Here is a 21,779-nt window from a genome sequence, read left to right as displayed (position 1 = left end):
GGGGCTGTGTGTCAGGTGCAGCCGCCCCCGAGCCGGGCCCAGCTGCAACTGGGAGGCTGCAAACAGCTGCTCCCTCCCCGCCCCAGCCCTGGCTGTCTCCCGGCCCCGGGCGCCGGGAAGACAGCAGGTGCTGGCACTGTGCCCATTGGGGTGGTGGCCGGGGCCATGGGCAGCGTGGGGCCGGGGCCCACCGGCAACAGGGGTTTGGGGCTGGAGACCAGCCATGGGCAGCACAGCGCTGGGGCTGCAGCCGGGATGGAACCAGCAGCGGCACCAGGCTGGGGCTGAGGCCAGGGCCGCGCAGGGCTGGGGCCCGCGGCAGTGGGGGGGCCGGCTGGGCTGGGGCTGGGCCAGCACAAGGCCAGGGCCCGCCAGTAGCACGTGGCCGGGGCCTTTGGCAGCACCAGGATGGGGCCAGGTCCCACACAGGTCCAGGGCAGCCATGTGCTGCTCTATTTGGGCATGGCTTTTCCTGCCCCTCAGGGTGGGAAACAGTCTGCATGCCAATCAAAACCATGCCGCATGCCACCTTCGGCAAGCATGCCATAGAATGCCAACCCCTGTCCTACTTGTACAATGGTGCCCTGCCTGATTGCAACCTTTAGGTGTCACAGTAATACTATCATTTAATGCATACTAATATATTAATGTGGCTAGATGCATTGTGCTGACACAGACAATAGCACCACTGTTCTCTCATGACAGAAAGTCCATACACGGCACTGTAGACTAGAAAATCCAGTTGCAGTGAACAGATGGAGACATCTATGAAGTTACACTGACATTAACATGTCAGTTAATAAAGTAAAGAGTAAAAAGTTTACTCTTTTAAAGTAAACAACAATGTAAGATAAAGTAGGAGACTGAATGACTACTTCAGGATACAATTCTTTCGGAATCAGCTAAAGCACTAAGGCTGACCAACATTATCTACCAAATCAGGGCTTATTTACCACATTTTTCCAACCTTCTTTAATCTTACATGGCATTCTCTGTCTGTTTTATGCAGAGCATTGCACCCCTCTTCCTCCCCCCCTCCCCATCTCCCTAGGCTGCACCAGTGGCATGCAGTTCTTTCCCCCACCCCCTAGCAGTGGGCTGTGTATTAACTTCAGGCTGTCCATCAGTTAGGCCGCCCTGATTTAAAGGAACATCCTTACATATAAAAGGAACACGACAGGAACATAGAAGAAAACTCTCAGTAATTAGAGGTACCTGTAGTAATGCCAAATCAGCATCCTGAGCCAGCTGCTGCAGATTCTTCACAGCGGAGGTAGTTTTAATTACTCTCACTAAGGCAGGGGAGCAGTCCAATGGGAGCTCACTAAGCAACAATTTCTCATCATTCAGAAGCAATAAGGCATGGTAAGGCCTGAAGACAAACAGATATGTGTCACTATTAACTGCTGCTGTCTTGAAGACTTAGCTGTGGTAAGTGGACAAAATATTAACAAAACAGAATATCTAACAATGTTACAGTTTCAGCAAAGCAGCATTCACAAATATCTTATTTTTGTTTAAAATCACAAGATGATGTCTTCTGTAAAAAGGAGGTGGAAGCTTGTATTATAATGGGCCAGCTCAATGGCAAGAAACAGAGTTGGCATACAGGACAAGATGGACAGATTACAGTACCAATGAAGCAGAGATTAAACTACTTAGCTCACTTGTGCTACTGGTTAGAACTGGGCACTAAAAATGAAAGTAACAGAGCAGATGATTTTTGTGACTAAATATCTGCAGCACTGCAGGAGACAAAAACAGGGCAAAATTGCAGGAAATAACAATTCCACAGAATTTAGACATGCCTGGAACTTTGACATAGATCAGAAATCATTTTAAGATTACTAGGATTAAAAAGAAGTGTTTTCTTGATAGTACTCTGAATGAAGAATATCTTAGAACGTCTAAAGACAAGATCTTCTGATTTTAGACAATGCAGACATTGGTTACTGAACTATTTTACAGTTTATACAGTTACTTCACAGTATCAAATCACTGTCAATGCACAAAAAAATTTTAAAAATATCTAAGCACAGAGAAGCCAGGGAGGAAAGCAGAGCTTAGTTTCAACTCATTAGCATAATTTAGGAAATGCAGATGGGATCTATCACCACTTAACATATAAATATACAATCCAAACTCAACTTTCTAAATTTGGGCATAAGAAAAAGCAAATCTTCATTATTTCTGTAACATTTTTCAGTAATACAGCAAAATCAGTCCTAAAACCAAATGGAGTGCAACATAAATTCTGGTATATCTCCAGGACAAGGGAGGGGGAAGACATAGGTCCTGCAGGAAAGCATGTATTTACCGAATAGATTTCAGGCTTCTTTCAATTGCTTCAGGGGGTATAAAATTTGTTGCAACATAATGGATTTTATGAGGCAGACAAAAGCTCACTTCTAGCCAGTTGTTGATATGCAAACGCACCACTCCTGTTGTACAGAGACTAAAAGAAGATAAAAAAACAAAATGTTAATGAAGGCTCATATCATCTCCCTAATAAAAACAGTGGACCAGCTCTGCTCTTCTTCTGGTATCACAACAAGAACATAAGAGGAGGAAATTGCATCCACTCCCCACAGGGACTGGCAAGAACCACGGGAATGCCTAGCAGTGAGGACTTCCATAATTAGTACCCCTGAAACATTACCTTCTCTTAGTGACTGCAAAAGCTCTAGCCCCTCCTCTCTTCCTCCAGTTAGCCATCACTAATGTCCCAGGAGAACAGAAGGGTCTCCCATGGATGGCGTGGGGCTCCTGTACACTGGGATAGAGATACTGAGAGAGAGAGAGAGAAACCTCCCCTCCCTCTGCATGTTATAAGTATGGCTACTGAGATGGTTCTCAAGCTTCATGATCAAACAGTCATTTCTAGGGACACATTTATGCTGGTTGATGCTATTAAAAAAATGTTTGTGCCCCATCTACACCATCTGATATCAGTCAGGATTTTACATAAAACTGTTTCTGAAACAAAATCGGAAAACCATTTCAGGCACTGGTGTTTTAATCCTCACTACCAAAAAATACTGCCTTTGGCTGCTTCAGAAAGGTAGAGGTCATTCAAAAGATTCTCATTTTTTTCTTCACACTTTTTGTGTTGCTGATTGGACAATATTAAGCAAAGTTTTATATGTAAATGATTTCTCTAACAAACCATGTTCCAAGAAGGCACCAACCAATAAAGTTCCCCAAATGTACTGTGCTAATTACTGTAAATGGTCATTTAACCTCAAAAAACCTAATTCAAGATAAAGACTATCCCACTTTCTCTCACTGTTATATTTCAAAAGCATAACAGCACAAGAAGGGATGCAGAGTTTGCAAAGCTTGCTTCTGCAAAACCCAACAAAAATGGAATTTTTGCAGTACATGTTCTTTCAATCTCACGTTGGGTAAATGTTAGATACAGCTTTACTTCGGAAATTGAACATTGTTCCAAAGCAGAAAGACTAAACTTTCATCTTAGCTCAACTTGCAGACTTAGCAGTTAAAAATATCCACTTCAAAGTATACATTGAACAAATCTGACATGAAAGGCAATGAGTATGGAAGCCAAGTTCATATTTTTCAGTAACACATCTAGGCATCAGCCAGAACCCTTCAGAATATATCCAAGGTTACACCACAGTGTTGGAAACTCCCTAGTTTGTCTTGGACTTCAAGGCTACAATTTAAATATCACTGTTTATCCTTGATAAGTAGGACCTCGAAAGATCCACCCATAATGTAACGATGCATATTTGGTAAGATGTCTTAATGAGATGCAGAGTGAAATCCCATGAAATACAGCACATTCTGAATTCCAAAATTACTCATACCATACCAAGGTCAGGCTCCCCAGGTTTCAGAGAGACTAAGTTTGAACCTGTGGCTTCTCCACTTCTATTCACTCAATACATCAAAACAAAGCAGGTTTCAGATTTGGACAGAAGGAAATAGATTTCCACCTTATAAACCAACTAAATCAGAGATGCATTTAGATTCAGGGCCATGAAAGTCTGTGTAATCATAAGCCTATTTATACTCTGCACCATCCTACTATGTAAGCCTCTGTTCATACAGTCAAAGACAAAAAATAAAAGAAAGGCAGCTGAGAGAGTTGGCTTTCAAAGCCACACTGTAGAATACTCTACCATAGTGGTGCTCAACCTTTTCTGCCTGGCAGGCCAGATGGGCAGTGCCTGGTCTGTCCTCAGGCCAGATCTAGCTAGCGGTCCAGATCCAGTACCTGAGGCAGGCACAGCAAGACCCAGGTCTGGCTTTGCTGAGGGAAGGGTGCATGGCCCAGCCCCAACCTGCTGTAAGGGGCTTGGCAATTATCACTTCTCGTACTGCCAAATTTCCCAACCCATGGGGAACTCTACGGGCCAGGTGTTCTGAGGGCCAAAGGTTGAGCACCTCTGCTCTTACCATAACCACAGATGTCATAGGGCACCACTCCTTCCCCACACCTTGCTAAGAATCCTTTTATGTTCATCAAGGGTAACTGTAACCTGTAGCAGTAAAGAACAGCTTTTGTTCCCTCCCCTCTCACTTCTAGCAGGACAGCACCTCATTTTTAACCAAGTAAAATGATGGAAAGCATACTCATGTGACAATAATCTTGTCAAGATGAGCTTCAGACTACAAAAACTAGTTGCTTTTTCTAGCTTCCAGGAGGTAGTTTCTATCCACTGTTCATCTAAACACACTTAGTTTGTAAGTCTTACTACAGAGTGAGATATTATTATTATTATTTGGAAGATAGTAACAGCATGGCTGACTTCATGCACTAGTTGTGCCGTGAGGAGATGGCATTCTAAATCATTTGGAAACTCAGACGCAATCCTCTTTCAGAAATATGGAGCTTTTACCAACTATATCTGAACTCCAAATCAATTTAATTACCTACATTAGAGAGTATGGGTTGTAAAGTGTCTACTGATTCTAGCTGTCTAACAGACCTTGAGAATGCTTTTCAGAGGCTATAAGCATTTACAGCTCCAATTAAAGTCAATTCAGAGCATCAGCACCTCTGAAAATCAAATGAAAAAATAATCCAAGCTGGGACCCAAAAAACAAAAGAATCTTTGAAAATGAAGTGGAATGTTGGCCTTAACCTCCACATCTCTTTCTCCATCTGCCAAATGGCTAATTATACCCACATCTTTTTAAAACATTTCACTTTTTAAATAAAATGTTCTATACATATCCTTATTATAGGTTTATTCTATTTAGGTTAGGAAAACAATTATAGACTTGTGTCAGGAGTCTTTTCTTGATAATATAATGCTGTGGCTAGATGGTACTTTGAATGAAACATACCTCTTCCATATACACTACTTGTCTTTTTTTTACTGCTGGTGTATGCACTGAGCTCTGCCATGCAGTATAAGCTCTATTGCTATAACACAGCACATGCTGCATTCATATGCTGATGTCAAAATTCTATGGATCTTACGTTGGCCTCTTTTGCCAGACCATGGAAATAAATATCCAGTTTGTCTTTGTGGTCATTTATGATATGCATATCTATACAACAGTTTTTTCTCTGCAGTACATCTTTAAGTTTCTAAGGAGCCTGCATATCTTGTCAGGATATCTGACATTTTGAGAGAAAAAGCTCATACAGAAAATTAATAAACCAATGACACACTTCTCTCATGGGTTTTTATTCATTCTTGTTCTGTTGTTGCAATTTTTAAAACATCAGCTGCAAAAATTATGAGGAGGTTCTTTATGTATGGGGTACGGGGTGGAAAAAACTTTTAGCTTCAGAGAGGTGAAAATAGTAGAATCCATGTAATCTTAGATAGGAGTTTTCCAAGAAGAAAAATGTAAGCTATGGGCAGCTGTCAGGCTAAAAGACATTTTAGAGCTACAGATTTAACAGTGACAGATTGTGGGTTTTTTCAGTTATTTAAAGTGGCAGTTTAGATTTTATGGTGGGTGCCTATTTTCAAAATTAATGAAAACTCCAATTTAGAAAGGAGCAGTGGTTGACGTTTCTTGGACTTAAAGCTACTGCTTTTTGTTCCAAGATTACTGTTTATGTGAAAAATGAATGTCCAACTCCCTTACAATCTCTGTACCTGATCAAGAAAGCCAATATATGGTTATGGAAACTAGTTTTATAATTACTGTGATAGCCAGAACCAGAAGAGTTAATAAGCAGTTATAACAAAAGAAAATGTTTTTTGAAGATATCTGAAATAGAACTTATAAAACAGTTTTTTGCCTGTCTGGAATATAACCCACAAGAATTATATACAGCTTTTATATTAATCTTAAAACAGCATGACTTTTAAAAAGCAGAACTAAAGGATATAACCGCAGACTTAGCTAATTTTATAATCTTTTTCTGCTTAGAGACAGTAAAATAAACTTAAGTGGGAACATGTTGATCTCAGACCCCAAAGTAATGTAGTGTGATTTGCTTATTGGATAAACCCAAGCTTGGGCAGTAACTTATTGTAAGGATTTCTAACACCTTTTAACCCCATAAGATAACAGCTATAGAGTAACATTATGAATGGCTATATAACTAAAAAATTGGCATAAACAGGATATAAAAGAACACCCACGCTAAGTAATCCTCAGGAAGGACAGAACAGAAGGGGCATTGCTGTTCCATTCCCCTAGATCTCTCTTATTCCCTGTGTGAACGAAGACCAGATCCTGACTGAGGGACCTCCTCCAGTTTTCCTTCTGACAGCGTAAATCGGGGACGCCTGACTTCGCTGAATCAACTTGACATGTTTCTAACTGAGGGACTATCGATAAGTTACTAACCAAGTGAGAACTCTTGGTTGATTTCTCTATCTGTTTTTATAATCACTGTCAATTTTAACTTGTATTGTTACATTGTCTGTTTATTAGCTTAACCTTTTACTAACTGTCATATGTGCAAGCTATATCTTTTGTTGTTATAAGTAAAATTCATTCTTTTTCATAAGTGAAACTTGTCATTGCTTTCCTTCCCAACATCACCTCCTCGATCCTGAACCAAAAAGCCCAGTGGCTAATAAATTTGCAGTGCTCAGTCAGTCTGCAACTAAACTGATATACTCACAGTGCCCAGCTGGCCTGTGACAAATTACCTGTAATTATATAATGCCAATACCATAGATATTATTATTAAAAGGTAAAAGCATTCAATACAAAAATCTGGGCTTAAGTGATATTTTACCTAGGAGAAATGTTTAGATTTTATATACAACTGATTTTACAGAATGAAGTACATTAGGTATGTTAAGTGTGTTATATTTGCTTGAAATACTCTAGTGTCATCTAGTGGGGAGCATAATTGTTTGCATATCATTCCAATTAAAATGAATAAAGGGGTTCAGAATTTCTGGTAAATCAAGTCCAACGTATCTCAGATTAAGTATCCAAAAAAAATCAGCACTCACTTTTGAAAATGTTGGTCCAAGTGGGTCACTGGACAGCTGGAATCTAAACCTGGCCATGCAATTTCACATACCCTATCTACTACATTGTGCACAGACCCATGAAGTTCAAGCCTAGAATTAGAATTAGAAATTCATCTAAAATTAAGACATGGCTTTACTAATACCTAGGTTTACACGACTCATGATAAAGTATGGCCAGTGTCTGCCTCAGGCTTATCAAACACAGATACAAAACATATCACTATGCAAAGCCCCAAATGTGAAGTAATGCTGAAGCAATGATATAAACACATATTCTACTACAAATGCGAACAGAACTTTATAAAGAAACCCTTAAAATAAAAAATTATTCCAATTTTAAGTAGAATGGTCTATAGCAACATTTTTACCCATAAACAAACTACGGAAATAATTAAAGACGGATCAATGTTCAAAATGTGTTTTTTTCATAGTATAAGTTTATTTCAAAGGAAGACAGTTGCTAGGATCTGGGAGTAGTGAAGATAAACTATTGCTATATAATTTCTTCCCTTACCATGATGTTTTGGTCCAAAATTTAAATTGATCTCAATCACTGTTCTCTGTCACTACATGTCACTATACTATTATGCAGAAAGCATTCTTCCATCCAGCAGCAGCTTTAATAATCCAGGAGGAAAACAGAAAAGCAAGAAACATTTGATACTCAAAAGCCAGGCCAGGAAAATGTGTTTTATTCCATAAACACAATCGTATATTTCATGAGATTCACACCAATCCAGAGTGTTAAGCCTGAAGTCAGGGTGGTACCTTAGAGACTAACTCAGGGGTGGGCAAAATGGCAGATCCGGCCAGTGGGCAGACTCCATTTCCCAGCAGCCACTACCTGCATCAATGGAGCCTGTTTCCATGGAGATCCCAGTAGCAGTGGTGCTGTGACAGTGCAGAGCCAGGGCTTCCACAGAGACCAGCCCCGCAGTACTGACATGCAGACAGCAGTTTATAGCTCTGCCCCAGTTCTGGACCACACTGTCACTGCCACAAGATCCCAGCCCTGAAGCAGCTCCCTGCCCAGCCGTGTGCCCTGCCAGTGCTGCTAGGGCCAGTCTCCATGGAAACCCTGGCCCCACGCTGTCACAGTGCCACCACTTCTGAGATCTCCATGAAAACTGGCTGCAGTGACACAGGCAGGGGCTGCTAGGAAACAGAGTCCACCGAGGGCCCAGTCCAGCTGGTGGGCCAGACTTTGCCCACCCCTGGACTAACTGATTCAGAGAAATATGAGCTTGCATTGGCAACAGCCTACTTCATCAGGTATTATTCAAAGCTTTTCCTTTTCCCTTTTTACAAATGGGGAACTGAAAGCCAGTGAGATAAAGTGACCTGACCAAAGACACACACAAAAGGAGCTTGAGGCAGAGCGACGACACCAAGCCACATCTCCCAAGTCCTAGGCCACTGTTCTAACAACTGGTCAAACTTTCTTTCTTCTATTCACCTGCCTTCAACAGGAGGTAAACACATGATTCCTTTAAGACCTTTGAAATCCCACCCAAAATCTTTAAGCAGTCAGGTCTTGACAGGCTACACTTTCCAAGCTATTGAAAAATCTCACTGATTCATAATTTCTTGTATATACTGGGCACATCTACACATGCATTAACTCACAGTGGTTACTCTGCCTTTAGTTTTAAGTGATGTTACTGAGCAGTAGGTTAATTCTCATGTACATTAGCGCATTAGCATGGGTTTTGCCTGCCGCTCTAATGCACAGTAGAATTACTCTACTGAGCTCAAAGCGTCTTGTGTAGATGTGCCCTGTCTACACATAAGCTGGTATTAGGGTGCAGTAAATTAATTAACTCTGCCATAAGATAGTACTATCGGGGACAGTGCCATCTTATAGCTGACTAATTAACTATGCTGAAACGCACGTGTAGACGGTGACTGGGTAGCAGGCAGACTCCTGGCTGCTGCCTAGTCACATGGCTCTGCAGGTTCAGCACCTTTGTGCCCCAGCCAGCCCCTCTGCCACTCAATGCTGTCACCCAGGGCTGACACCCCGTACCCCCTACCAACCCGAGTCTGCTCTGCCCCAGCTCAACTTGCTGCTCTTCTGGGCACGCATGTAGACACTGTGTCAAGGAGCAGTTTACCTTGGCTCAAACAGCTCCGGAGTTTATTGCTTCACCTTAATTTCATGTGTAGATGCACCCACTGTGTAGCTAACCAAGGCAAGTGCAGTCTCTGGCATTAATACCTATTCTGGCTGAAGCACTCTTAAAACTGAATATCTGTGATGCCTCCTTGAAGAACTACTGTCGAAGGTATTCTTGGCAAGACACTTCAGATAAGTTGCTATTCTGTCTCGTCAACCAAGAAAAAGATAATACACTTCTTACAGCAGTGACAAAGACAGTCTTCAGAAACAGATAATGATCCGCTGAATACTCCACTGCAGACCATGACAGCAATTGCACTACATTTAATATTTCAAGTTTATTCTGAGAGTTAATCTGTATATTCTTCCAAACCTCTACTTGCTTTAATTATCACTAACAGAATAAAAATCAGGAGATTATCATGAGAATTTACATGTTAAACAACTTCTCAGTGAATATTCCACTTACCTGTCATAAGCCTCCTTGAGGTCTCTGGCCAGCTTGCACTTGGGTAGGATGTGATGGAAAGGAGACTGTGGACCTTCTGTTGCTATGGAAAGATTAAAGCAAGAAAGTCTGCAATTGTCCTCACAGAGAGAAAGTTCATTTATAGACATTAACTGTCATTTTAATTGTGCACTACTGTAATAGCCAATTCCAAGGAGACATTGGACCTGGGCAATTTCATGTCTGTTTAATCTATATTTTCATGTCAACATACTTTTTAATTTGAGTAAATATAAGACAATTAAGAGTAAAATGTTCCCAATTTTTTTTTAAATTCAAACTAATTCAAGAAGCAGATACTTCTTTGGCTTTCTAAGTTTTAATTTTTTAAAATCTCTTAACAGGACTCATGTTATAGATAAGATAAAAAAACAAAACTGTATGGAGTTTAATCCAAACATACAGTTATCTAAGGCATTAATGATGGTTTATTAATAGAACTCTAAAAAATATACTGTCCATCCTAATTACTAATAATACTGGCCAACTCTCATCAATCTTTGGCTTCTCAGGTTTCATCACAAAAGATAAAATTCTCAAAAGCACTTAAGTCCCACTGAGTTTTAATGAATTCATAGGCTCCTAAGTGCCTAAGAAATATCAGAAAATGGAATATTAGCTAGTTGGAAATTTTTACATCACGCCTTAACTATAATGTAAAATTTATGAAAATATATCATGTCACACTACATATATTGCTCCTGGAAACAAAATATAGAAATGGAAAGCTTCCTCTCAGGAAGAACTAGGTAACTCTGCATGCAATGAAGAAGGCAGGGTGGAGATGCACCTTACAGATTAACAAAATCAGAGCTGTATAAGCTTCTGAGAGCCCAAGCTTACTTCCTCAGATTCTGTGAGCCTCTCTCAGCACACAATGTTACAGCGGGGAAAGCCTGAGTTTGAGACTGCCTGTGGGGCACTTCCATATCAAGCTAGGAAACGTATCAGAAGGAAAAGGTTATGTCATTCACTTTTTTAACGAACTGTTTGAAGTTAAGCTAGTAGAAAAATACTTGAGCCACTTTACTTGAGCAGCCAACACTTCTGTGCAGCATACATGATCTTGGAGCACACAAACCAAAATGAAGTCAAAACCAGCCTGAATGATAACAGCCCCAAAGACCCCATTTAGACTGAGCCCAATCAGGGTGTTATTTGTTTATACTCAAAAGTATGGGAGCGGTAATAAAATGAATACTCCAAAAATATCAGAAAATCTGCCTTCAGTAAAACCTCCCCTCCCACTTCCCTCAAAATTGAAATTTATTTATTTTTTTTCAAAATATCTAAATTATAATAAGATCTCTTTGCAAAGTCTGACTGGGGCTCAGATGGCCTAGTTCATGGCTAGAGGCTTTATCAGCTATTTCAAACATTAGATGGCTTACTCTGATTGCAGATCACGTTGTTATCTACCTGAATTAGATACCGAACTTGTAAAAGAATAGTGACCAAAAATATCACGCAAATGTTCAGGCTCAGACACATGATGCAAACGCATTTCCCAGCATTCACACACAACTGCTTTATGATGGTGCTTCCAGCATTGTTATTTTCAGCTACATATTATGCCAAGTTTATAATTATCTGTCATAAAAGGGCAACAAATAAAACTCTCCAGAAAAGCAACAATATTCCTTCAACTCTCCAAGGAAGTCTCTCTACCTTAAGACATGAAAAGATCTAGGTTCTGTGTTCTTTACCAAAAAAAAAGTAAACAGCAGAATGGCAAGCATAGCAACCTTTGCAGTAAAGAGAGTTCTCTGAAAGAAGAAATACAAAATGAAATCTTGGGCAGAAAACAAAGAAAACAGACTTATGGTTTGGGTTTAGAAAGATTCTTCTTCAGGGACCAAGAAGGGAAAAAGCAAACAAGGCCCAAGAGAGCCTGTTCATCTGACAGAAGAGTAGCATAGATGCAGAAGGACCATTAGGTCTCTGCAGTTTCTATTTTGCAAGGACTGCAACCCCCATTTTGCAAGTATTCACACTGGACCATGTTTCTATAGCCAAAGAGTAGCGTCCCTTTCGCTGCTGGTTTAGTAGTTGGCTCACACAATATTGTAGGTGACCTCAAGCACAATACCACAACCCTCCAGAACTGAGACCTCTCTTTCAAGGATGTGCTTCCTCCTTCTGCTTTTAAAGAATGAGGCCCAATTATTGTATGTACTTCAAAGAAGATGGGTTTTATACAGTATGTACAAATAGGAACTGCAAACAGGATTTGAAAGGCCTCCCAGGTCAAGTCCAGTTCCTTGTGCTCATATACAACCATCTATCTTACAAGTCCTAAAAGCCAATGGTTCCTGGCCCTCATATACATCACATCTTATGAAAACAAAACATCTTATAACAGTGGTGCTCACAGTTCTGGCTCCACAGGCCAAATGAATAGTAGGGGACCAGTCCACAGACTACGGCTCTGGAACCCCTGCATAAGGATAGGGGTGGCATGGGGCCCAGGGCTCAAGAGCCAGACAGAGGGAGAGCAGGGTCCTGAAGCACAACCCTGGTCAGGCAGAGAATCACAGACTCATAGAAAATTAGGGTTGGAAGGGACCTCAGGAGGTCATCTAGTCTAAACCCCTGCTCAAAGCAGAACCAGCCCCAACTAGATCATCCAAGCCAAAGCTTTGTCTAGCCGGGTCTTGAAACCCTCCAAGGATGGAGATTCCACCACCTCTCTGGGTAACCTGTTCTAGTGTTTTACTATCCTCCTACCGAGAAAATTATTCCTAATATCTAACCTAACCTCCCCTTGCTGCAACTTGAGACTGTTCCTCCTTCTTCTGTCATCTGCCACCACTGAGAACAATCTAGGTCCATTCTCTTTCAAACCCCACTTCAGGTAGTTGATTGCTGCTATTAAATCCTCCCTCAATCTTCTCTTCTCTAAACTAAGTAAGTCCAGTTCCCTCAGCCTGTCATCATAAGTCATGTCCTCCAGCCCCTGAACCATTTTTGTTCCCCTCCACTAGACTCTCTCCAATTTGTCCACATCCCTTCTATTTTAGGGTGCCCAAAACTAAACACAGTACTCCAGGTGTGGCCTCATCAGTGTTGAGTAGAGGGGAATAATCACTTCCCTTGACCTACTGGCAACACACTGTGGAATCAGAAAAAATAAATAAATGCCTTAAACTTTGATTATTTGAGTTATAAGATGACATAACCACTTTGTGGAGAATTGCTGGCTCTGTACAGTAGAACAAATAAGGGAAAGTGTTTGTTCTTTGTAACTGCTCTGCAACTGCTTCACTCACCGCGGCCTTGAAGACAGCAAAAAGTATGTACAACTCTGATTTCCAGGTGCAAGAATGTTTGTGAACTAACCTCGCCTCCCCCATAAGTTCCCATCCTGATTACAGCAAAGAAGTAATGAAGTAATGTTATAGCCGCTTTTCATGCTAATTTCACTATATGATCACGTGAGTTGTAAGCGACTGTTAAAAAGTATATAAGCCTCCTGATTTTGTCTTGGGGGGGAACCCCTTCCAAGTGCTTGGGAAATCCATGTCACTTTGGGGTCCCCCCTACAGCTGTAGTTTTTTTGAATAAAAGCTTCTGCTGACCTGACCCAAAAGTATACTGTGTGTGTTTCCACGACAACACCTACCAATGCAGCCCAGTATGCTGTTAGCCTTCTTGGAAACAAGGGCACACTGCTGGCTCATATTCAGCTTCCTGTCCACTGTAACCTTTGGGTTCTTTTCTGCAGGGCTGCTGCCCAGCCAGTTAGCCTCTAGCTTGTACTGGTGCATGGGATTGGTCTCTCCCAAGAGCAAGACTTTGCACTTGTCCTTGTTGAACCTCATGAGATTCCTTTTGGCCCAATCCTCCAATCTGTCTAGGTCATGTTGAATCCTAGCCCTACCCTCCAGTGTATCTACTACTCCCCCCAGCTTGGTGTCATCTGTAAATTTGCTGAGGGTGCACTTTATGCCATCTTTCAGGTAGTTCCAGACATTGAACAAAACTGGCCCCAGGACCGACCTCTGGGTCATTCCACTTAATACCGGCTGCCAACTAGACATCGAGCCATTGATTACTACTCTGAGCCCGATGATCCAAACAGTTTTCTGTCCACCTTACAGTCTGTTCATCCAGTCCATATTTCCTTAGCTTGCCTTCGAGAATGTTGTGGGAGACTTTATCAAAAGCCTTGCTAAAATCAAGGTACACCACATTCATGTAACAGAGCACAAATTGTGCTCTGTTACTCAAAGGGGCTGAGCTAGCAGAGCAGCCTGCAGTTGGCTGCAATCCCCATCAGAAATGACATGGCCAGCCAAGGGCCACCTGATTGGGGAAGCGGGCCCAGCTGCTAGACATAAAGAATAGCAGGGCCAACAGTTTGCTGCAGGCAGCCAGAGAAGGAACATCGTGCAGCTGGAGCTGCTGCTCAGAACATCTTGGAGGTATAGGGCAGAAGCTATGGGGAAGGTAAAGGCTCCTGGTCCTGGGGCATGACCTAAAACTACACCCTACTGGGCCTGGATGGTGTAGTGGGACTGCCAGTGGCAGGGCAGTCTCCAGGAAACGTTACACCTGTGCCTCCCCAATGAAGGGCAAGTATGGGACACCAGAAAGCCTCAGCCCCTGCTACCTTGCAGGTTACCCTGTGGAGGGGACAGGCTAGGGTAGCACACCCTGAAGACAAACCAAGGGCCCAGGCTCACAGCGAGTCCCGAGGTGTATGAAGGAGCTGGGTGTGAGGCTCTAGGGGGGTGGGGCCCTGAGCCCATGGAAGAGCCGGGTGTGAAGCTCCCAGGGCAAGGGGATTGGGGCCCAGTGTCAGGCAAGGGGATTAAAGCTCAGTGTCGGGCAAGGGGATTAAGGTCCCAGGGTGGACGTGTGAGGGGACCAAGAGGATCCTAAGCCAGGCAGGGAGCTGAAGAAAAGGGAAGGGTTGGAAGCCTCGAGTAAATGAGATTGAGAGCCCAGTGCAAGGACACAGAGATTGAGAGTCTTGACATGAGGGCATAGAGATTGCGATCTACAGTGTGAGGGCACAGGAGTGAGAGTCCCAACATGAAGCACTGGAGTGAGGGTCCTGGTGTGTAGGCACTGGATCACAGGCCAGGTGTTAGGCCATGGATGCCATCTGCGGGGCATGGGACATGGTATAAGGGGAAGTTCAGAGCCATGTATATAGGCCCTTGACACCAGGGCAAGTAAATGGGCAGCCTCCTGCCTTGTTATCAACTTTATAATGGTTACATTAAAGGCGTGGCAAATGAGCGGTTTGCCCTGAAACAAGTAGTGGGTCAATGTTTAGACCAGCCCCAGGATGCCCATTTGTTACACACATCCACAAAACCAGTCATCTCATCATAGAAGGCAATCCAGGCATGACTTGCCCCTAGTGAATCCATGCTGACTGTTCCTAATCACCTTCTTCTCCTCCAAGTGCTTAGAAATGGATTCCTTGAGGATCTGCTCCATGATTTTTCCAGGGACTGAGGTGAGGCTGACTGGTCTGTAGTTCCCTAGATCCTCCTTTTTCCCTTTCTTAAATATGGGCACTATGTTTGCCCTTTTCCACTTATCCAGGATTTCTCCCGATTGCCATGAGTTCTCAAAGATGATGGCCAGTGGTTCTACACTCACATCAGCCAACTCCCTCAGTACCCTCAGATGCATCCTGTCCAGTCCCACAGACTTGTAGACATCCAGCTTTTCTAAGTAGTCCCTAACCACTGAGGGCTGCTCAAATCCTCCCCAAACTATGGTGTCCAGTGCAGTAGTCTGGGAGCTAACCTTGCCTGTGAAGATTGAGATGAAAAAGACGTTGAATACTTCAGCCTTTTCGGCATCCTCTTGTCACAAGGTTGCCTCCCCCATTCAGTAAAGGACCTACACTTTCCCTAATCCTCCTTTTGCTACTGACATACTTATAGAAACCCTTCTTGTTACCCTTCACATCCCTTGCTAGCAGCAACTCCAATTGCGATTTGGCCTTTCTGATTTCATCCCTGCATGCCCAAGCAATGCTCTTATATTTTTCCCCAGTTATCTGTCCTAGTTCCCACTTTTTATATAAGTTTTCTTTTTGTGATTTTGTTTATTGAAGAGTTCCCTAAGCCAAGCTGGTCTTCTGCCAGACTTGCCATTGTGCTAGCCCTCCCCCAGCTAGGATCAGGCTCTGGAGCCCTGCGCTGCCCTTACCCAGCCTTCACATGCCAGGATCAGGTCCTGCACTGACCTGAATGTCTGATCTAGCATGCAGGATCATGGCCTACGAGGCTCCCCACAGGATTCGTGGGGACCCCTGCAGGCCAGATGACATTTCTGGGCAGCGAGATGTGGCCTGTAGGCTGGAGGCTGAGCACTCCAGCCTTATAACATACCACAATGTAAAAACAAGGGAGATAAGGGGTCCCCAACATGCTGCCACTACAATACAGGAGGAGCTTTTATTATTATTTAGATGCACAGTCAACCCTATCCAAAAGGTTCAGAGCAGCTTACAATAAAAAGCAACCTACAGGTAGGAAATAACTATAGACTCTCCAAACAAAACCCCTAAACTTGAAAACGACAACCGTCTCCCCTCCCCACCCCTCCAAATACTGCTTCCTTGCTTAACACTCATAAAAGCAAACTCTCTGGCCAAGCCGCACCACACTTCCCAATCTCATTTGCATCCAGATGTAAGAAACCACTTCCCACTGCCCCCCCTTTCCCACCCACTCACACTCCCCTTCCTCACACAACAGGAGATCCCTCCCACCTCTCCTACAGAGAGGCTGTGGCTATTCCAAAAAGCACATTGCTTCTCCCTCCTCCTCCCCACCCCAAAACAAGCATAGCACTGAATTCAAAAGAACCACAACAAGGAAGTAACAGAAAGACCCGTGCCTCAATCCCTAACAAAGCGCACCATTGAGGGTTGTCCTTTGGCAAAATATGCCTGGACACCTGCCCAAGGAGGCTCCCTGGCTTTTTTAGGGTCTTCTGGCTGAGTTGGTCCTTCTCACTCCAATCAGGTGATCAAGACAGTCCTCCTGCAATGGCAGCAATTCTTCAGTCCAGAGCTACTTCCCAGCATATTAGAATAAATATGCTCAGATGATGCTAGGAAAGTAAAAATGCTCACACTAAGAAAAAGGGAAAAAACTCATAGTCCTTGCAAATCTGACCCAGGGGAAAAATGAATTTCCTGACCTTAATTTGGCAATTGATTTGAACTTGAGGGGAAGAGCAAAACCCTCTAAAAAAGGTAACCCAAAAGGTTTCTAAGGACTGTCGGGATGCCCTAGTCAAACCTCCTACCTCAAGCACAGCCAATTATCAAAGCTTCAGAGAAATGAGGGAAAAAGTGCAGAAGCCAATAAAACATTCACAAGAGGGGGGAAAATATTCCTTCCTGGCCCCCCTGAGGCAGCTAGCAGAAGCCTGAAACATTGGGCTAAGATGAAAAACTGATTTTGTCCAAGATCCCTCCCAATGGGATGGTAATTCAAGTCTCCAAAAACAAAAGGTCAGTTCACTAGGTCACTATGTTACCAGTCATCTTCATTCCTGTTACTGCCTTGCTGCTACGAGAAGTATGTACAAAATTAAAATTCTCAGACTGTTTTAACTTATGAGGACCTATGACGGGTTTTTTCAGTAAAATAAGCTGAGCTCAGAACTCACCTTCTGACATGGCAGATACTTCATCTTGAATGGCTAAGATCAGCTTGGCCTCTCTGGTCAGATACTGGCAACGACGTTCCTCGTGCTGTAGAACTATGGCAATTCGACGGGAGAGATTATGTAAGCAGTTTATCACAGATGGGTCTGCATTGGCCTACATGCAATATAGAAACAGCTGGTCAGTTTTTCAGCAATTTTGGGTATGGATAAATTACGTTTTAGCCACTTTGAAAGGGAAGGGGGACTGCTGTTGCTTGGGAGTATGCCACAACTGTTATGATCTAACTCTTATGTCTATCTGATCCTGTAGCATTACAAGTTAGTTAAATTGCACCAACTCAGATTCTGAGCTAAGCAGGGTTAAAGCTGGAGTAGTCTTCTTACACCTGTACAATTACAGGATTATACAGATGTAAGAAGTGCATTTTAACGGCTTGAATTAGTATTCTCTGACAGTGAAACAATGGCCATATCTATTTATACTCTCTAAAATATATGAAAAGTAGAATAATATGTCTCCGGAAAAAGTCAAATAAATTACCTTTAATAGTTACCAGGGAGACTGACCTTCAAACTGGGTGTTTAGAGAAAGGAGATTTCTCTTGATTTATCTAGCAGTTTAGCAGAAGTACAGAGACCAAAAACAATAGCAAGTCCAATAAATATTACTAGGCCAAAAGAGTCATGAAAAATATGACACAGAAGTTCCAAATATGTGTAATTCAAAAAATGAAGAAAACTAAAGGAATAATTACCCATTTCAGTATTTTATTCACCTAACTGTTATCAACTCTCTTACTAAGGGAGCAGTTAGATCAGCTATAGAACACACCTTTAGTAATTCAAGCTTTTAAAAGTAATTTAAACTTCAGGCTACTGAGAAATTAGAAGAACATCAATACATTCAAATACAAAAGCATTGAAAGGGCAAGGATGGCAGATACAAATCATTCTCTCCACATGGCAAATTAGTATTTTATTCACTAGTATGATAAATGCTAACCATTAAAGATCTAGAAAACATTATCCCACTTTTAATCCAAGAGAAAATGGAACTGGTTTTTCACACCTCACAAACACTATATATTAAAAACATTTCATTTTTATAAAGCCCTAAAATAAAAAGGTTAGGAAACCTATCAATTCCATGCAGCTGATAAGGTGGGGCTCATTTGCTTCAAGTCAGCAAGGGTGCAGCAGTAAGCTGCTGTATGTCTGTTAAGACATTTAAAGGCCTGGAAAGTTCAGCCAACAGATAACTTGGCATCTGAACTAGCAAACTGTGAATCAGCATTTCTGAACTCCAGCATTTTTGCTGAGTCAAAGTATGTTGATGTAGTACTGTAACTCAAGCACAGCAGGATCACTGCTGATTACGTTTGCGTCTTTGCCTGCTGTGTCTGTCTGCTGCAGATGGCCTGTTATCTTAAAGTATCCCCACCCACAGCATGGAGAGGTCTGCAGCAATAAGCTACAGCATGGAGAAAAATTCAATTTGCTGAACATATTCCCACAGACTTCACAGCTGTCTATGAAATAGAAAATGTCATTTTGGTAAATGAATCATAGTGATACTTAAAAAAAGATGACAAAGTACATCACAAAGTCCACAGAGTGATCAAAAACTGAATATATATTATTTAGATGCTATGCTTGACTGTGCATTAGTCTCTGGACTAGGAAGAGAAACCCAGAGATGGGAAATCCAAAACTGGACCTGCATATGGCAGTTTTTACATTCCAGCTAGCTGAGCCAGGATTCTCTAACGTATGTATGGGGTAAATAAATACAGACCCTATAACTAGGTACAAGAATAAAGGGTAAAAAAGGTACAAAAATGGTTCAAATTCTATGCCCAGGTGCTGGGTGGTGCCTTCCCCCGCTCTTGCTCACACTATTAGAAAGCCATACTATTTCATAGCATCTGACAAAGTAGATTATTGCCTAGGAAAGCTTATGGCCCTCTCTTCAAGTCTAAGGTGTCACCCTACCCTATGTTCTACATTATTTGAAAGATTTTCCTTTTAAAACTTCAATAAATAAATACATGGGAATAAGTAGGAATAAACTCTACATGTGGGCAGCAAAGGACTCTGATTCAAAAAACCTGAAGTATGACTCAAACTTAAAACAATATTGTTCTGAAGCATCACTTCAGGAAGGCTTGTAAGGAAAGTGAATATTAATTTTTTTCTGCAAAACTCTCAGATCTTTATTTCACCATACCTGGGACTTCATCTGAATGAAAAGGGAAGGACAAGAACATTTAGGGGCACCCAACCAAATACCATTTTCAGCAAAAAGTCATCTACAGATCAAACCACAAGCTTCTGATCCAGGAAAAAAGATATACAACTTGGACCAGATCAGAATCAGAATATTGAGCTAGAAAAGGAAAGGAGATTTTCAACTTCCATTTTCCCCAAAAACCTGAGACTGGAGATAGTAATTTGATTCTTGAGGTATAAGTATTAAAATCTTTGTTTCTAAGTCTCTTTTTTCATTACCATGTATTAATCACTGCAAATGAAAAAGTCAGGAAATGTTTGCTTCATTATTTGAGTGACTCAGTGACTGCTACAATTAAGAATACAAAACAACTCTTATACCTCCACTTTCACTCACTCCTAAATTCTGAAAAGGCATTAACTTGACCTGAAAATTGTCCCAGTCTTGCTCTTCCTGATGTTTTCTCTTATTATTTCTACTTTGAAGGCAGTCTCTTCTGCCATTTTTGAGCAAACGGAAACATAACAGCCATACCTTCTCTTGATTATTTATTTCAAACACAAAAAAGACTCAACTACTGAGTTCCTGAAAATAGTTTGAGGAGGAACATGCACCTAGTTGCACTGAGGAAAAGAGCTGAAAATTCAATCATGAATGTCTGAAATGGACATAATGAGCTTAAGTGGAAGTGTTCTCAATTCAAACAGACCACAAACTGCTGGAGAACTAATCCCGACATACAAAGGATGAGTAGACTATGAACTAAAATGGAGACCTCCTATTCCAGGGCCAGGCCTACAGCTGCCTTACTCTCTCATCTCCCTAACAAAGTTTACTTTTCAGTGGGCTATCATTAGTTCTCATGTTTGCACAAATGCCCAATCTGTCTAATCTGTGGGGTAGACGTTTAAAGAAGCATCATAGCCCCACAATTACTCTAAGGCTCTACTGTCCTGCTAGCAAATGGATCCCCAACGTATACCCTTACTAACTTAAAAAGGTACCTCCATGGATCTTCAAGCACATACATACTTGATGCAACTTTAATAATGTAGAGATCCAGATACAGTAACAAGCACCACAGACACCTATCAAATAATACATGCATTATTCCACATTTCACAGAGGCAGCAGTTCCTTCCTTAAAAGAAAAATGTCTGAGCCTCCAAGAGTACTATCTGAATTTATTCTTTTAAACAATGGTCAAGAGCTACTTAGTTTTCATTCTCAAGCACCTATTTGTTACACTGGTTTTGTAGCATGCAAATAGTCTTCTCTGTTCTTATGCTTCTGATTACATAGGGGTCTCCAGGAATCCATTTAAGGTAATGCATACCTTAAAGCACACAGGTTGAATTGGATGCATAAATAACCCTTTCAGTAGCAAATAACCCTTTTCATTTACTTGCAAGACAATGAAAAGCTTGAGGAAGGGTATAGAGGGACTGATTAGAAGGGCTAAATACCAAAAAACACCAAAAAAAAAATCCTCAGTGACAGCATGTGGAGAGAAGGGGACAAAACAGATGGAAACACACCAATATTTAAAACTGTGCAAACACCGGTAAAAGAAAGGAATTACCAGCTGCTGTATTATGAGAAATAACTCAGAATAATGAGATAATGAACATATGAGCTATCAAAAAAAGCCTTCTGAAAAAAAATTGCCTCTGGAAATAAAAACAGTAGAGAAAGAGGCCTTCATCACTTGAAGCAATTAAGAAGCTCAAGAAAATACCCTGCAGGGAACAATCATGCGCTCACCCCATGCAATGGACTCAAAATGCAGAAATAAATTTTCAGTCTCAATTTCTATGACTACGTGATTTTACAGATTTTAATTCTGTAGCC

At 41.7% G+C, this 21,779-nt stretch overlaps 1 protein-coding gene across 2 annotated transcripts in view; it reads right to left on the bottom strand.

Annotated features, from left to right (window-relative positions):
- NPRL3 (NPR3 like, GATOR1 complex subunit) overlaps nucleotides 1–21,779 on the bottom strand; it is a 157,864-nt gene that overhangs the window by 97,181 nt on the left and 38,904 nt on the right. The window contains exons 5-8 of one of the 2 annotated variants that reach the window (XM_006020877.3): nucleotides 17,699–17,852; nucleotides 10,013–10,094; nucleotides 2,318–2,455; nucleotides 1,216–1,372 (exon numbers count right to left, since the gene is read on the bottom strand). In XM_006020877.3, the coding sequence (XP_006020939.1) occupies nucleotides 1,216–1,372; nucleotides 2,318–2,455; nucleotides 10,013–10,094; nucleotides 17,699–17,852 (531 nt within the window). The remainder of the gene's footprint in view (nucleotides 1–1,215; nucleotides 1,373–2,317; nucleotides 2,456–10,012; nucleotides 10,095–17,698; nucleotides 17,853–21,779) is intronic. The other variant, XM_025200614.1, reaches the window with a different exon arrangement.

Source organism: Alligator sinensis, unplaced genomic scaffold, assembly GCF_000455745.1.
Source record: "Alligator sinensis unplaced genomic scaffold, ASM45574v1 scaffold410_1, whole genome shotgun sequence".
NCBI classification, from domain to species: Eukaryota; Metazoa; Chordata; order Crocodylia; family Alligatoridae; genus Alligator; species Alligator sinensis.
This window is presented reverse-complemented; position numbering and strand designations above follow the sequence as displayed.